The sequence below is a fragment of the Callithrix jacchus genome, chromosome 20 (genome assembly GCF_049354715.1).
Source record: "Callithrix jacchus isolate 240 chromosome 20, calJac240_pri, whole genome shotgun sequence".
NCBI classification, from domain to species: domain Eukaryota; kingdom Metazoa; phylum Chordata; class Mammalia; order Primates; family Cebidae; genus Callithrix; species Callithrix jacchus.
In genome coordinates this window covers 31098563-31116378 of record NC_133521.1, presented here as the reverse complement: position 1 = coordinate 31116378, position 17816 = coordinate 31098563, and the positions used below count along the sequence as shown (strand labels likewise).

At 41.9% G+C, this 17816-nt stretch overlaps 2 protein-coding genes across 20 annotated transcripts in view; both read right to left on the bottom strand.

Moving 5' to 3' along the window:
• Positions 1-533, bottom strand: part of VAC14 (VAC14 component of PIKFYVE complex) — a 128094-nt gene extending 127561 nt beyond the window's left edge. The window contains exon 1 of the mRNA XM_078357719.1: positions 438-533. The gene's annotated coding sequence lies outside the window, so the exon portion shown is untranslated. The remainder of the gene's footprint in view (positions 1-437) is intronic.
• Positions 534-2950: 2417 nt separating this feature from the next.
• HYDIN (HYDIN axonemal central pair apparatus protein) overlaps positions 2951-17816 on the bottom strand; it is a 516394-nt gene continuing 501528 nt past the window's right edge. For all 19 annotated transcript variants that reach the window (XM_078357699.1, XM_078357700.1, XM_035282169.3 and 16 more), the window contains 3 exons: positions 11883-12113; positions 5247-5471; positions 2951-3522 (listed from right to left, as the gene is read on the bottom strand). In XM_078357699.1, the coding sequence (XP_078213825.1) occupies positions 3040-3522; positions 5247-5471; positions 11883-12113 (939 nt within the window). In that variant the 3' untranslated portion in view covers positions 2951-3039. The remainder of the gene's footprint in view (positions 3523-5246; positions 5472-11882; positions 12114-17816) is intronic.

The window sequence follows — 17816 nt, the reverse complement described above, 5'->3', positions numbered from 1 at the left end:
TCAATGGGAATGATTTAGTTGTATTTCTCCAGAGTGTGTTGATCACCATGGGATCCTTATCTAATATAATAGTTCATCTTTTTCTTTTTCTTTTTGGTTTGGCTTTTTCTCAGAGGTGAACTGAATTTCCCAAGGGTCAAAATGTGATACGGTTTTTAATAATTCAAACAGTAAGGAATTTTTTTTTTAACAGAAGTATTCTTTTCTCCTGAAATTACATTCTGACTCAGGTTACTAAGTAACCAGTTTCTTATTCAAGGCCCAGACCAGTGTTTATCTTTAAGTCCGAAGTTCCTAGAAAGAAGTGTTTCTTTTCTCTAATATCTTGAAAAATGCCAACTAGGTAAGATTATTTATGCATAATTGAACTAGCAGTGGTGCTAAAAATAAAGCCCAAGGGCCACCCTTGCCTTCCACCCTCGTTCCTCTTCTCTGACCTGTGGCCATTCCTGTCGAAACTCTTCTAGATTAGGGGATAACTGATGTGCCCGGCTGCATACTGGTCATTTGATGGTTATAATTCATCTGCATCTGTAGAGGCTCGGATGAAGCAAGCATCTCTTATGATGCTAGAACTTGTAATAATTCTGTAACAACTATTCATAATCACTATTATGAGGTATGTAAAAGTTATGACATAACTTGTAGTAAGAGGCTGCTGGTGACATTGTAAGAAATTGGACCTAAATCTTGAACCGTGCAAAGCAGTTTCTCTGACAGCAAAGCTTGCGTTCAAGGAAACTTTAGTTTAATAATGGCTCCAAAGCACATGGGTAGTGATGCTGGAACAATTATTAAAATTGTTCCATGTTATCATTAGTTATTGTTGTTCACCTCGTACTGTGCCTAATTTATAAATTAAACTTTACCATAGGTATGTATGTAAAGGAAAATACCACAGTATGTAGAGTATTCTGTACTATCTGTGGTTTCAGGCATCTCCTGGGAACCTTGGAACATAACCCCTGAGGATGAGGGAGGACTACTGTAAAGGTCTGTGTTTACAGAAGAAAAAGCTTCTTTGTTCCTGGAGTATACTGGGCTAGAGTTGTAGGAAGGTGCAGAAGAAGTAGAAGAGTCTCCCTCCATGAAAGCCACCTCTGACAATTATAAAGGGCTTGCTAAAAGATTGTTGGGCCACACCTGTAGACTTTCTGATTCAATAGATCTGATGTGGGGACTGAGAATTTGGATTTTTAATAAATTCCTAGGTGATATTACTGTTGCTGGCACAGGGACCATTTTTGAGACCCACTTCTTTATGGCATTCATTCCCAAGAGGCCATCTTCTTCCAGCCTCCTCCTCCTCTTGCAGGAGGGCTGTGGAGGATGAGTGTGTGGAGCAGGTAGATGCAGGGGACCCTTAGTCAGAGGTGTATGTCTGCAGAAGCAAATCCATTCCAGGGCCAGACTTTAACCATCTTTATTTCAAAAGGTGACACTGATAGGTGAGTGGTCCTATTAACACACACCACGAGACCCACGGGAAGCCAAGTCTCTGGGCTGAGGCAGGTGCTCCACTGCTTCTTGGAGGTGAAGCTTCCAAAGTGATGTTTGAAAAAAGACACTTAATCACCATGCTTTGGGTGCACACAAAATAGGGGCAGTTGCAACGTATCAAACTGAGGTGTGGTCCTTTCCCTGGCAGGGATTTCCTAACTCAGTTGCAGCACAAATGGCTGGGCAGGTGACTGATCTGTGGCACTGGTTCTCAACTCTGCTGTACAAGTTATATATATAATAAAGATGCCCACACCCCTCTCTGGACCAATTAAATCAGATGGGGTTGAGGGAGGGTCTGAGTGAGAGTTAGGTGGTTCTGATGTGCAGATGGGTTGGGAATCCCTGCTCTCACTCCAAGTGCTATCCAAGGCTGGGAGTGTGTGTGTGTGGCAGGGGAAGCTGAGATCTCTATTAGCCATTCTCCAGAGCCTGGACTTCAGTGAGAACTTTCTGTGTAGGACAAATGTGGGATTTGGACACTGATAGCATAAAAGCCAAGAGAAAAAGTCATGGAGGTGTCCCTGGGTGCCCTAATGTTATCTGTCCATCCCTTTGAAAATACTCATTTGGCTTTTATGTGAAAGCAGAATAAAATGCCGCATCAAAATAGTCATGTTTAAGGGCTTTTTAAACCATTTTGGATTTTTAAAAATCAGTTATCACTAGTTTATTATAAAAGAGAGAGATGGGAATTATTTACATGATGGAAGATTTCAGAACTTCAGTGGAACGGGCAGCTTCACATTGATGCCATTTCAACAGTGACTTATTTCAGTCTACGTACTTTCCAAGAACGTCACCATCTCTAAATAGAAAATAATCCTTGTCATCTAGAACTACTTTGGTGCCTCCATATTCTGGGAGAAGAACTTTTATCTCCAAGTCTCACGCTAACTGGATGAATCTCTCCACCCTTTCCTTTAGAACCCCATCCAACAGTGACTACTGTTGCTTGCAATACTTTTCCTTGAGATTTTTCTGAAGCGTAATGCCTCCTTTGGTTACAGTTTCAGCAGCACTCCTTTCAACCAATACTCGGTCAAAGAGTGGGAGAAACTTTCTAAACGCCTGTCCTGCCATGACTCCCTTCGCCTCAGACTGTACTCTGCTCTGGCGCACCGCGGCAAAGAGAAACCCCACCCTTTTGGATTTCAAAAAGAAACTCAGGGCCCAGGGTCACACGCTGCTAAGTGTTGTATGGTAGAAGGTTATTAGTGTGATGCTTGTGCCTTCCTGTAAAAAATGGAGATTATTACAAAGTACTTGAGCTTTGGGGCGATGTCAAGAAACTAAATTTAGGGACTTACAAGGATTCAGTTGTCTAAAATACGGATCTGTTGTGTGTAGTTATAATGCTTAATATGAATAGATATTTCATATCTATATTTGGAAAACATGTAATATGGAAATAACTGCCCCTATAATTGTATGAGAAGAATAAAAACAGTTCCTTTAGAATTTTTATTGTTTTCTCTCTTCTTTGTCAGGCTAAGACAATGCATAACTTTTGGTTGATGCAGGTAACTCTGGTTACCACTAAAGGGTGATCCCCTTCAGATAATAAACCCATTTAATTCCAGTTTCACTGCCTTCACCAGGAGGGCAGCTCACAATCAGCTTGGTGGTGATGGGGGTTTTGCTGCCGGATGGGTTTCCTTCAAAGAAGACTGTGATGTTGTTGATCTTCTTGGGCCGCACAGACTCCACAGCGCGAATGCTGAAGGCTGGGTTCTCCACGATGATGGAGAAGGTCACCATGTGATAGAAGATATTCTTGAAGGGGATGATTATGCTGTATCCGGCTCTGATCAGGAAGGGACCTTGGGGCTTGGGAGGCAGAGCCATTCCAAAGAGGGGGATGATATACTCCCCACCTGCAAGTGATGATAGCATGAGGATGCCCTTGGTCTCACCCAGGTGGCTGGGCTCGAAGAAGACTTCCACACTGGCTTCAGTGCCGCTCTGGCCTCCTGGGGCTGCATTAATGATTTTTTCTGTGTGGAAGTCTGTGCAGTCAGTCTGAAAGGGGAACAAAGAAATTCAGCTCACGTGAGATCCTGAGGAGCACATCAGGACCTCAGGTCCACCCCAGTCCCTCCACCTCTGGACATCAAGCTACTTTGTCTGTGTGAGACTGGGAATGCTATAAAGTTGTGTCCTTGTAACTCCCTTGCAGGGTAGGCATGACTAATTATTATTTCCATTTTGCTACAAAGAAACAAAGGCAAAGAGATGTTAATGATGTGCACTGAGACACACAGCCAGATTATGTAAATAGGGCAGTCACAGAGGCTGGTCCCCTATATCGGGTTCTTTCCTTCCACGCACACGGAAGACCAAATGTCCTGGCTACTTGCAGATGGGTGGGGCTAGTTTCAGACAACTGGCTGTGAGCAGAAGTGAAAGGTACGCTTGCATGCTAGAGCCTTTCATTGCCAGTTTAACTTCTGTCAGGGTCTTTTCACCCCTCTGGTACTGTACTGGAAATATCTGAGATGCTGCTGGAATCCCGAGGGACTGAGATCAGCAGGTTCCCCTGCCGGTCTCTCTGGTAGATAGCTCAAATGAGGAACGAGTCTTCATCTTAAGCCTCCGTGGTTGTTACTGCATATAACTTAGCCTCTCTTGGCTGATAAGACTCATCGAGAGCCTCTGCCTCTTGGTTACAGCCACAAGATCTCTGATTGTACCTGGGCATGTGACCGCCCAGTACAAAAGCTACTTTTCCTAGGTCCTTTGCTGATAAGTGTGGTCCTGTGAAGTTTGGTTTCAGGGAATATTAGTGGAGGTGATATACGCAGCTGTCCCCTCTTCCCTTGTAGCTGGCAGGAATGTGGATGTCCCGATAAACCATCTTGGCCCATGTGGACCAAAACAACTCCCTGGAGAGGGCAAAGCATTGGGACAGAAGGTGTGGGGTGCCTGGTGTCAGCAAGCTGCGATTCCAGCTCAAACTGCTTATGCTCAGACTGTTATTTGTGAGAGGAACCAACATCTAATTTGCTATTATTTGTGGTTTCTGTTTTTAAAATTTTTTATTTTATTTTATTTTTAAAAATAGAGACGAGGTATAGCTCTGTTGTCCAGGCTGGTCTTCAACTCCTGGCTACAGTGATCTTCCCCGCTGCCTCTCAAAGGGTTGGGATTGCAAACATGAACCACTGCACCTAGCTTTGGGTTTTGGTTTGAGTAGTTGAACCTATATTTCAACTGATATAACAGCTAATGTATATGGGGCACTTACTATAGGCTAGGCTCTAAGAAAATGGCTTTAGATACATATTTAAAATCCTTACAGCAATCCTGCAAGGTCGGGGGTATTAGTCCCATTTATAGATAAGCTTAGAGAGCTTAAGCAAATTATTTATACAAAGAATAAGTGGTGAAGCCAGGATTCAAACCCATGTCTGTTTGATTCCACAGCTGATGTCATGACCACTAAGCTATACTGTCTCCCTCTCTGGATCCCTGAGTGTGCGATGGGAAACAAAACTCCCCTACCCTCCATCACAGCTTGTTAAGACAGAAAGTCTACAATGGCAGAACTCAGGCCTGATGCTGTTTGTTTCTAGCTGGGCATTTCCAGGCTAGATTTAGGCCTCTGAGGCAGGTGTCGCCATGGCGATGAAGCACCTGAGTCTCTCTGAGTCTCACATTCATTCTCCCTCTGTGTCTCCTCTCATTGTTTTTGGGCCCAGCATTTTTGCAAGGGAAGGGTAGAGGGCAGAGCAGGGGCTGCTCACCCTGCAGTAGTATTCTATCCTCTGCCGTGTATAATTGATGAACTTCACAAGCATGTTTTGGCTGCTGCCAAGGACAGTCTGGAAGTGAACGGGCTTTTCCGGAAGTGCTGGCGTGGCTTTCAGATTGAGCTCATACTGGTAGTAACCCAAGTCAGTACTGTGCAAAGTCAGTCTTCCAAAGGTTTCTCCAGCTTTCAGGGGCTGGAATTCAAATGAGAACGTGCCCTGGAAGAGAAGACAGAGGCTCCTGTCATGCTGAAAGACTAACTCATCACCTACCACCTACAGACCTGCCCAAGGCTCCATAGGCAGGTTGGGGGCAGAAATTGTGCTCCTGCTCATGATGATCGTGCCCCTGGGGAACCTCTGTCCATACCAGCCCACCCTCCCTCTGCTTTTCCCCTCCTAGCTTTCTCTAGTCCGGGTGATTCTGTTTCTGGGATCCCTATGAATCTGGGTGCAGGTGCTGGACCTTCTCCTGAGAAGCATGCCTAGGGAGATGTGAAGATGGGTAAGTGCTGCCTGTAGGAGGGCTGAAGCTTAGGCAGCTCCTTCTTTGCATGGCTAATCTCAGAAGAGTGCCCTGGATTCTGCCACCCTTCATTATTGCCCATAGCAAAACAAAGCAAGAACCAAAGAGCATTCCTTATAGAGCAAAACGAGGAAAACAATTCAAATGTATCATTAGTAGAAGACTGGTTAAATAAATTACAGTTTTCTCACTTCAGTGGAATATTGTGTAGCCACTAAAAAGGATGAGGTGGAGCAATACGCATTGAAATGAAAGGTGTTGATGATATTTTAAGTGGAAGAAAGGAGGTTCCAGAAATGCATATATACTATGAGCTCTTTTTCTGTAAAGAGTATGTCTATGCATCTATAGAAAGAGACTGTGAGAATGTATCCCATACTGTTACCAGTAGCTATGTTAGTGTGGGAAAATGGGATTCTGGAGACTTATTTTCAATTTTATATACTTTTATGTAGGTAAAGTTTTATTCTACTATGAGTAGGTATTTTAAAAAATAATTAGTTCTTACTGAAAAATACCAGGCGGCTGGGTGCAGTGGCTCACACCTGTACTTTGTGTGGGTGAGGAAGGAAGATCACTTGAGCCTAAGAGTTTGATACCAGCCTGGGCAGCATAGCGAGAGCCTGTTTCTACAAAATAATTTAAAAACATTAGCTGAGTGTGGCAGCACATGCCTGTAGTCCTAGCTACTCAGGAGGCTGAGGCAAAGGAGCCCTTGATTGCAGGAGTTTAAGGCTGCAGTGAGCTATGATCACACCACTGCACTCCAGCCTGTAAGACACAGTGAGACCACATCTCTAAAAAAACGTTTTTGAAAAGAAAAATATCACCTACACAACAATCCTGCATGTTCTTCACATGTACCCCCAAACCTAAAACGCAATAAAATACAAGAAAAAGACAAAGAGCAGAACAAAGAATATCACTGATGTTATAGATGTTTAACAAAAAAGGATATAGTATAAGGATTTAGATAATTTTATCACAATTCAAAAACTAGATAAAAGACACATGTATAAACAAACATAACTTATAAAAACAGACCCAAGAAGACATAGAAAACCAACATAGTTCTATTAATATAACCATTAGAGAAATGTGATCAATAATAAAAAAAAATCCTTAAATAAATTCCAGGTTCCTAAAGCTTTACTTGTAGATTATACTAGATAATCAAGGATGAAGGAATGCCAATATTCCACAGATTCTCTCAGATGTAAAACAAAGAGGGAACCCACTCTAATCAACATAAAGTTGATAACAAAATTCAGCAAGAATAACAGGAGAAACAAAAATGGGATGCCAGTCTTTCTCCTGAACATAGTGAATTTTAGCGGATAGCTGGATACAAAGTCAATATACAAAATAAGTTAATTACAGCCACATGCAGCAGCTCACACTTGTAATCCCAGCACTTTGGGAGGCCCAGGCAGGAGGATCACTTGAGGCCAGGAGTTCGAGACTGGCCTGGCTAACATGGTGAAACCCTGTCTCTACTAAAAATACAAAAATACCCATGCATGGTGACACACTCCTGTAATCCCAGCTACTCAGGAGATTGAGGCATGAGAATCAGTTGAACCTGGGAAGAGGAGGTTGCAGTGAGCCTGATCATGCCACTGCACTCCAGCCTGGGTGACAGAGTAAGAAACCAACCAACCAACCAACCAACCAACCAACCAACCAACCAACCGGAAATAAGTGAACTGTAAAAGATGATTGGATACAAAATCAATTATATTTCTATCTGCTTACAACAAATAGAGAATGAAAATTTAAAAAGATACTATTTATAATAGCATAAAAATATATAAAACCTAGAAATGAGCCTAGCAGAAGATGAACAAAGTCTCTACATAGAAAACCAAAAAAGTGCTATTGAGAGAACTTAAAAAGGCCTTAAACAAGCGGAGATTTGCTCGTGGATTGGAAATCTCAATGTTGTAAAGATATGAATCCTCCTTATAATAGACAGGCTCAAAATGGTCCTCAATGATCCCCACCTCTGGGGATTCCCACCTTCCTGTAGTCCTCTCCATGATGCCAGGGCCTGACCTATGTGACCACCGGTATACAGCAGAAAGGATGGCATGTTACTTCTGAGATTAAATGATGAAAGACTGTGGCTTCTCTTCTTGTGCACTCTTTCTCTTAGATCTCTCATCCTCGGGGAAGCAAGCTGCCATGTTGAAAGCAGCTCTAGGGAGAGGCCCAAATGCTGAGGAACTGAAGCCTCCAGCCAACAGCCAGCAGGGAGCTAAGGCCTTCCCAGCAGCCACATGAGTGAATTTAGAAACAGATAATCTAGCCCCAGTCATGCCTCGAAATGACTAGAGTCCTGGCTGATAACCTGACTCCAACCTCCTGCAAGACCCTGAGCTCAAACCGCCTAGCCAAGGTGCTGCTCTTGAATCCCGAGCCTCAGAAACTGCACAGACAGTAAACGTTTGTTATTTTAAGCTGCTAAGTTTTGGTTTATTTGTGATGGGTCAACAAATAACTGATATATTCTCAAAACAATCTATAGGTTCAATGTAATCCCAATCAAAAGCCCAACAGGTTATTTTTCTTTTCTTTTTGTTTTTTATGGAGGAACTTGACAAGCTGATTTCAAAATTGATATGGAAATGTAAAGGGCCAAGGATAGCTAAAATATTCTGGCAGAACAATAAGATAAGAGGTTAGTAAGTCTCAACATAAAGCTGGAATGATTGATTGCTTTACCTTACTCTAAGTGGGTAGTAATTAGGATGCTATGATATTGGTACAAATTCACAAATTAAATCATTATGATATCATAGAAAAGCTAGAACAGACTCATGCATAAATGAACTTGATTTATTTCATAAGTGGTTCTGCAGAGCAGTTGGGGAAAAGATGGCCTTTTAAGTAAAAACAGCATGAGACAATTTATATCCACTTGGGAAAAAAAAAAAAAAACTTGACTCTTGCTCACAGCATGTGAAAAGCAAGTCCAGGCTCTGGGCAAGATGATTGCAGCAACATAGTTTGTTATCTCCCCAAATCTCCCCACAAAACACACAGATCTACTAGGTTAACAGCGGCAAGAACACATGGTCAACATTTATTTATTTTTGAGATGGAGTCTCACTCTGTCTACCATGCTGGAGTGCAGTGGTGTGATCTGGGCTCACTGTAACCTCTGCCTCCTGGGTTCAAGCAATTCTCCTGCTTCAGCCTCCCAAGTAGCTGGGACTACAGACACATGCCGCCCACACCTGGCTAATTTTTTGTATTTTAACAGAGACAAGGTTTCACTGTGTTGCTCAGGCTGGTCTTGAGCTCTGAGCTCAGGCAATCCACCTGTCTCGGCCTCTCAAAGTGCTGGGATTACAAGCATGAGCCACTGCACCTGGCTGCATGGACATTTACAACAAAACTAAGTGCAAAGGTAACCCCTCAAATCCCAGAATACTAGCGGATAGGACCAAACTACTAAACACCAGTAGATGGTACAGTATCAGCCACTATATGGGAAAAGCGGAAGGAAGGCAAAGGATCATCATCAGTCCTGAGAGCTCGAGAACCCAGAATCATCTCTGAATTGAGGGATCTCATACGACCTGGGAAACTTTTATTCCTCTGACATTGTATGAACAGGCAAAAACCTGGAAAACCCAACAGGTCAATTTGACAATAGCAGCCTAAAGTAGAGGAATGATTTCAGACTCCAGTTTATGGGAAATTGCAAAAACTGTTGTGATAGAACTGGAAATTATGGGGCAGTATAGGCCATTTGAATGCGCAAAGCCAAGTGACTGAAGCTCCTTTCTAGGATAAAACTCCTGCACTGAGAGAAATCTAAGAAAGTAGAATCTATTTGACCACAACTGAGAGACACTAGGGGTAAAGGAAAAATAGAACTCAGAAAAGAAAAATGGGAATGAGAGCAGAGAAAATAGATGTTAAAAGCATAAGGCTGTATTTGAAAAAAAAAAATCAACATTTTGCAGTTACAATAGAGCTACCTTCTCCTTCCAAGAGTATGGAAAAATCTAGCATGACAATGGAAAAGGAGGATGGTAGAATTATACACAAAGTTATTACCTTAAAAGAGGGAATGATGAGCAGAACAATAATGAAGACAAGAGGGGAAGAGAAATTTACAAAACAAAGGAGAAAACAAATACAGAACAACCCGGATAATGAGAAAGCACATGGGGGTATGTAAACTTGACCAGGTCAATTTATTAAATACAAGTAATGTAGACGCTCCAGTGAAAAGTAAAGATTGCTAGGATGGATTAAAAAACCAAATACGGCTGGAAGTAGTGGCTTAGGCCTGTAACTCTTGGGCTCAAGCAACCCACCTGCCTCAACACTTTGGGAGGCTGAGGCGGGTGGGTTGCTTGAGCCCAGGGGTTCAAAATGAGCCTACAAAAATATATCAAAATTAGGCAGGTGTGGTGACGCGCACCTGTAATCCCAGCTACTTGGGAGGCTGAGGTGGGAAGATCACCTGAGCCCGGGGAGGTTGAAGTTGCAGTGAGGCATGATCATACCACTGGGAGACACAGTGAGATGAAATGAAAAAGCGATGTCACATGAAAAAGGTAATAAGATATTAACAACTTTATACCAACATTTTAATATATGGAGGAAATGAACATGATCTTATTACTGACTCAGGAAGAAACAGAAAATCTAAGCAGTTCAATAACCCATTAAAGGAACTGAATAGTAGTAGACAAAAAAGTATATTCCACAGCAGCAAAGATAAATGAACCTCAGCTGCGTGCAACAGAACGGACGCGCATCACAATCACGACATTGAGCAAAAGAAAGAAGACGTCAGAGAAAGCATGTGCTCTGATTTCTCTCACAGAAAGGTCAAAAACAGGCAAATCTAAATTTTGTTGCTCAAAAACAACAACCAAAAAATGATCATCACAAAATAAGGACACTGGTAACTCTGAGGGGTGAGACAGGGAGGGTGTTGTGATTGGGGAGGGGCACGTGGCTGAAGGTTTCTGCAGTGATGGCAATTTCATAGTTCTTGGCCTGGGTTTTGCGTACAAGGATATTTATTTCATAATTATTTGTTTGAAATACACGTTGTAACACATTGCAGGAATATATATATATATGTTTTATAGACTTTTCAGTATAGATTTTATAGTTCACACTAAAAAGATCAAAATTAAAGGGCATGGAGACTTGCTCTGAAGAACAAAGTGGACTGTAGATTCTGAACAGGAAGGAAGTCGGCGGGGCCTGGAGTGAGGAACTCATCGGGTGGGCTGAAGGTGGAGAAACAGAAGACATTTGATAGAATCTGGGCAGCGAGAATTTGGAGCGATAACCTGATAAAAAGAATCTAAAGCAAGTTCATTTCTCTACCAGTTCACAACTCTTTAACTCCAGCCACGCCCTCCTAACCACTGTCAAAGTTTTCCTCTGCTCCTTCCTGAAGTAGTACATCCTTGTGCGCATGCATTAAGTGCCTTGTTTTCCTTTCACCACACCTATTCTATATTGCTTTTATTTTATTTTATTATTTTGAGACAGAATCTCACTCTGTCGCCCAGGCTGGAGTGCAGCGGCACGATCTCGGCTCACTGCAACCTCTGCCTCCTGGGTTCAAGCAATTCTTCTGCCTCAGCCTCCCGAGTAGCTGGGATTACAGGCACCCGCCACTACTAGTGAGCTAATTTTTGTATTTTTAGTAAAGACAGGTTTTCACCATGTTAGCCAGGCTGGTCTCAAACTCCTGACCTCGAGTGATCTGCCCTCCCTGGCCTCCCAAAGTGGTAGGATTACAGGCATCAGCCACCGTGCCTGGACTCTACACTATTTTTGTAATTATCAAAAAACAAACAAAAAGTTTTAGCTGGAACAAAGCAAGCAAACAAATCATAGGGACAAGGTTCATAAGAGAGAATTCCAAACTACATGCCCAAGCTCATGTGAGGACTTCATCAATAAGGAAAGGAACATGAGGGTGATGGTCCCATTCCTTGCCTTCCTGACCACTGCCAGGGCCGGCCCACCCTCTGAGGATGCAGAATGTGGATCCAGAGGTCTCAGGGGTGGAGGCCACTATCACAGCTCTCAGTGAGCCCCTGACAGCCAAGGGGCCATACCTCGGAGTTGGGAGGCACCACAAACTGGGAGGGGAGGGAGATGTCCGGTATCCGGCATTCCATGGAGAAGGTCACCAAGTAGGGCAGAGGGTTCTCCAGCTTGATGGAGGCTGATGCAATCTGCCGGACGGGGGTCACCATCTCGATGGTTCTGATGATGCCTGAAGAGATGACCTTGAAACTCACCGTGTAGTACAGGAACTCATTTGTAATCTCGTTTCGGAAGATCACCTGCATTCACCGGGAAAAAGGGAGGAAGGAGGGAAGAGCAGGGATGAGCCGAGGGTCCTCTGCACGTTTTCAAGAAGAAGCTAGAGCAGGACTGTCCAGTGCCAGCACTTTCCTGGTGGGAATAGCCGGCCATCTCTGGAAAACAAGTGAGACTTCTGAGGTAAGTGACAATGGGCTTTCTTTCTTTTCTTTTTTCTTTTTTGAGAGTGGGTCTCACTCTGTAGCCTAGGCTGGAGTGCAACGGCATGACTCGGCTCACTGCAACCTCTACCTTCCCGGTTCAAGTGATTCTCCTGCATCAGCCTCCCAAGTAGCTGGGATTACAGGCACCTGCCACCATTACTGGCTAATTTTTGTATTTTAGTAGAGATGGGGTTTCACCATGTTGGCCAGGCTGGTCCTGAACTCCTGACCTCAAGTGATCAGTCCATGTCGGCCTCTCAAAGTACCGGGATTATAGGTGTGAGCCACCACAATGGGCTTTCTACCTATTCCTGTTGCTGCTGCCATAGTTTAATAACAACAATAGCATCTAACAGTTAATTAGTGATTACTGCGTACCAGGGAATAGAAATAATTAGTTAATGCACACAATTCGTAGGCACTGTTATTATGTCACTTCACTTTTTTAAAAATTTTTTTACTCTTGTCACCCAGGCTGGAGTGCAGCAGCACGATCTCAGCTCACTGCAACCTCTGCCTCCCAGGTTCAAGCAATTCTCCTGCCTCAAGTAGCTGGGATTACAGGTGCCCACCACCAGGCCCAGCTAATTTTTGTAATTTTGGTAGAGATGGGGTTTCCCCATATTGGCCAGGCTGGTCTCAAACTCCTGACCTCATGATCCACCCGCCTCGGCCTCCCAAATGGCTGGGATTACAGGTGTGAGCCACTATGCCTGGCCTTTTTTTTTTTTTAATTAAGGGAACTGCCGCTCAGCAAAGTCAAGTATCTTGCCTAAGGTCCCATGCAAAGTAGTGTCAGGACCAAGGTTTGAACCCAGGGTAGGCTGACTCCAGAGTTTGCACTTGTAACTACACAGTACTGTCCCTTCACCCCTGCAACTGACTTCTTGTAATGTTTACCTTTTTAAGTTCTTTTCCCTGGTGACTGATAATGTTCAGCATCTTCTCATGTTTTTATTGATCGTTCACATAGCTACTTTTGTGAAATAGGATCTATTCAAGTGGTCTGTCCTTTCTAATACATTGGGTTGTTTATGTCATTATTATTAGGTGGTATAATAGTTCTATATATAGTCTGGCCTTTCACTTTCAACTTCTTTGTGTCCTGAAGAGCTTCTAACATTTAAAGTGATTGTTTATATGTTTGGCCCGAAGTCTGCTTCCTTGCTACCTATTTTCCACTTGTCCCTTTTACTTTTCATTTTTCTGTTGTTACTTTCTATTTTCTTTTGGATTGATATGTAATCTTTTGGAATATATTTTATTTCCTCTACTGGCTTCTTACTCATATTTTAAAACAATTTTTTTGGGGGGATGGAGTTTCACTCTGTCACCCAGGCTGGAGTGCAGTGGTGCAATCTCAGCTCACTGCAGCCTCTACCTCCTGGGTTCAAGTGATTCTCTAGCCTCAGCCTCCCAAGTAGCTGGGATTACAGGCATGCGCCACTATGCCCGGCTAATTTTTTGTATTTTTAGTAGAGATGGGATTTCACCACGTTGGCCAGGCTGGTCTTCAGCTCCTGACCTCAGGTGATCGCCCGCCTCCGCGTCCCAAAGTGCTGGCATTACAGGCGTGAGCCACTGCACCCTGCCTTTAAAACAATTTTTAGTGGTTCCTCTAGAGCTAACAACGAATCCTTATCAGTATTTATCAAAGGTTAATATTTTATCACTTCCCACTTGACAATGGATGCTTCCTGGTTCCTACCTCACACTGGTAATAAGAATCACTTTTTTCGCCTGCCCACCCCATCTTTGGTGCTTTTATTGTCATGCCTTTTACTTCTACATACATAAGAATATCCACTTAGAATGGTATTATATGTTATAAACTGTCAGTTGTCTTTTACCTCCAAATATACAGTTTGTATTTCCCTAGGTATTTAACGTTTCTAGAGCTCCTCTTTTCTTCTTGCAGACTGAAGTTCCCACCTGATATCATTTCCCTTCAGACTGAGGAAGATATTCACACGTTATGCAGTAATGTAAATCTACTGGCAACAAACGCTCACAGGTTCTTTTATATGCAAATGTCCACTTCATTCTCAGTTTTAAAGGACATTTTCAGTGGATAGTTTTGGATGAACCGTTTCCTTTCCTTTCAGCACTTTACAGATAGCTTCCACTCTTGCCTAGGAGAAGCCAGAAACCTAGGAGAGTCGTTGTTATCGCTGTTCCTCTTTCTGTAATATGTCTTTTCTTCCTCTGGTTGCTTTAAGCTTTTCTCTTTATCTTTGCTTTTTGGCAGTTTGAAAATGAAACTATGCCTGATGTGTATAGGCATAGTTTTATTTGTATTTCTCCTGCTTAAAGTTTGCCAAGTTTCTTGCATCTATAGTTAAAAAAAAGTCAAATTAGGAAAATTTCAGTACTTATTTTTTTCAAATACAGCCACATCTCCATTGATTGCACTTCACTTTATTGTACATCGCAGATATTGATTTTTTTTAAACATATAAATTGAAGGTTTGTGACAACCTGTGTTGAGCAAGTCTATTAGCACCATTTTTCCAACAGCATGTGCTCACTTTGTGTCTCTGCATCACATTTTGGTAATATCTGAAAAATTTCCATTATTTTTATTTTTCATAAAGATGGGGTCTGGCTGTGTTTCCCATTCTTGACTTCAAGCAATTCTCCTGCCTTGGTCTCTCAAAGTGTTGGGATTATGGACATGAGCCACCATGCCTGGTTGTTTCATTATTTTGGTATCTGTTATGATGATCTATGATTAGTGATTTTGGATGTTGATATAGTTTGGCTTTGTGTCCCCACCCAAATCTCACCTTGAATTGTAATCCCCACATGTCAAGGGAGAGAACTGGTGGGAGGTAATTGGATCATGGGGGTGATTTGCCCCATGCTGTTCTCATGATAGTGAGATCTCACGAGATCTGATGACTTTATAAGGGGCTCTTTCCTGTTTGCTCACCACTCTCTGTCACCTGCCACCATGTGAGATGTGCCTCTTCCCCTTTTGTCATGACTATAAGTTTCCTGAGGCCTCCCCAGCCCTGTGGAACTGTGAGTTAATTAAACCTCTTTTCTTTAGAAATTATCCAGTCTTGGGTATGTTTTATAGCAGTGTGAAAACAGACTAATACAGATATTACTATTGTAATTGTTTAGGGGTGCCATGAACTGTGCCATATAAGACAGTGAACTTGATCAGTAAATGTTGTGTGTGTTCTGACTACTCCACTCCCTGCCTATTCCCTCATCTCTATCCCTCTCCTTGGGCCCCCCTATTCCTTGAGACATAACAACATTGAATTTAGGCAAATAATAACCCTATAACAACATCTAAGTTAAAGTGAAAGGAAGCATCATATGGCTCTCACTTTAAACCAAAAGCTAGAAATGATTAAGCTTAGTGAGGAAGACATGTCAAAACCTTAGATAGGCAGAAAGCTAGGCCTCTTGCACCAAACATTTAGCCAAATTAAAAATGCAAAGGAAAAGTTTTTTAAAAAAATTAAAAGAGCTATTCCAGTGAACTCACAAATAATAAGAGTTATTGCTGATACGGAGAAATCTTTAGTGGTCTGGATAGAAAATCAAAGGAGCTATAGCATTCCCTTAAGCCAAAGCCTAATCCAGAACAAGGACATAACTCTCTTCAATTCTATCAAGGCTGAAGAAGTAAGGAAACTGTAGAAGTCTGAATATTGGTTCATAAGGTTTAAGTAAAGAAGCTGTCTTCATAACATAAAACTATAATGTGAAGCAGCAGATGTTGATGTAGACACTGCAGTAAGTTATCCAAAAGATTTAGCTAAGATAATTGTTAAAGGTAGCTACATTAAACAAAAGATTTTCAATGTTGATAAGCCAGCTTTCTATTGGAAGAAGATGTAATTTAGGACTTTCTTAGCTAGAGAAGAGAAGTCAATGCCTAGCTTCAAAGTTTTAAAGGACATGCTGACTCTTGTTAGGGGCTAATGAACCTGGCAACTTTCAGTTGAAGCCAATGCTCATTGACTATTCTGAAAATCTTAAGGCTTTTAAGAATTATGTCAAATCTACTCTGCCTATGCTCTTGAAATGGAACAACAAATCCTGGATGACAGCACAACTGATTCTGATTACAGTGTGGTTTACTGAATATTTTAAGCCCACTCTTGAGACCTACTGCTCAGAAAATAGATTCCTTTCAAAGTATTACTTCCCTTTGATAATGCATCTGGTCACCCAGGAGCTCTGATGGAATTATGCAGGAGGTGAATGTTGTTTTCATGCCTGCTAACACAACATCCTTTCTGCACCCCAAAAATCAAGGAGTCATTTTGACTTTCAAGTCTTGCTATTTAAGAAATACATTTCATAAGGCAGTAGCTGCCATAGATAATTATTATTCTGATGGGTCTGGGCAAAGTAAACTGAAAACCTTCTGGAAAGGATTTGCTATTATACATGCCATTAAGAACATCTGTGATTCACTGGAGAAGGTCAAACCCTCATGTATGACTTTGAGAAGTTCAAGACTTCAGTAACTTGAAAAGTAGAGGAAGTAACTGTAGATGTAGTGGAAATAGCAAGAGAACGACAATGGAAATGGAGCTCAAAGATATAACCGAATTGCTACAGTCTCATTATAAAACTTGAATGAGGAGTTGCTTCTTATGGATGAGCAAAGGAAGAGCTTTCTCAAGGTGGGATTTACTCATGGTGAAGATGCCATGAACATTGTTGAAGTGATCACAAAGAATTTAGAATATTCATAAACTTAGTTGATAAAGCAGAGGCAGGATTTTAGAGGACTGACTTTAATTTTGAAAGAAGTTCTCTTGTGAGTAAAATGCTTTCAAACAGTGTCACATGTTACAGAGTAATTTTTCATGAAAGAAAGAGTCAATTGATATGGCAAATTTCATTGTTGTCTAATTTAGGAAATGGCCACAGTCATCCCCACCTTCAGTAACTGCCACCCTGATCAGTCAGCAGCCATCAACATCAAGGCAAGATGCTTTACCACCAAAAAGATTATGACTCTCTGAAGGCTCAGATGATTTTTTTTTTAGCAATAAAGTAATTTATAATTCAGGTATATACATTACTTTTAAAGACCTAATGTTATTGCACAATTAATAGATGACAGTATAGTATCAATATAACTTTTATATTTCCCAGGAAAAAAATTGTGACTCACTTTACTGTAGTATTTGCTTTGTCATGGTGGCCTGGAACTGAACCCACAATATCTCTGAGGTATGCCTGTAATTTAATTTTCTGCCTCATTCTCATTCTCTTCTTCTTGGAGAATGTAATGTTCTAACAGTTGCTGTGAAGTCTTTGCCTGCTAAATCCAACATCTGGCCCATCTTGGAGTCAGTTTCCATTGATGGCTTTTTTTTCTTGACTATAGATCACATTTTCCTGCTTCTCCACAGGTCTAGTAATTTTTGTTTGTGTACTGGACAATGCTGATGATCATTGTAGAGATTCTGGATTCTGTTGTCTTCCTTTTAAGAGCGTTGATTTTGCTCTAGGAGGTAGTTCAATTACTGATTTAAATTTGTG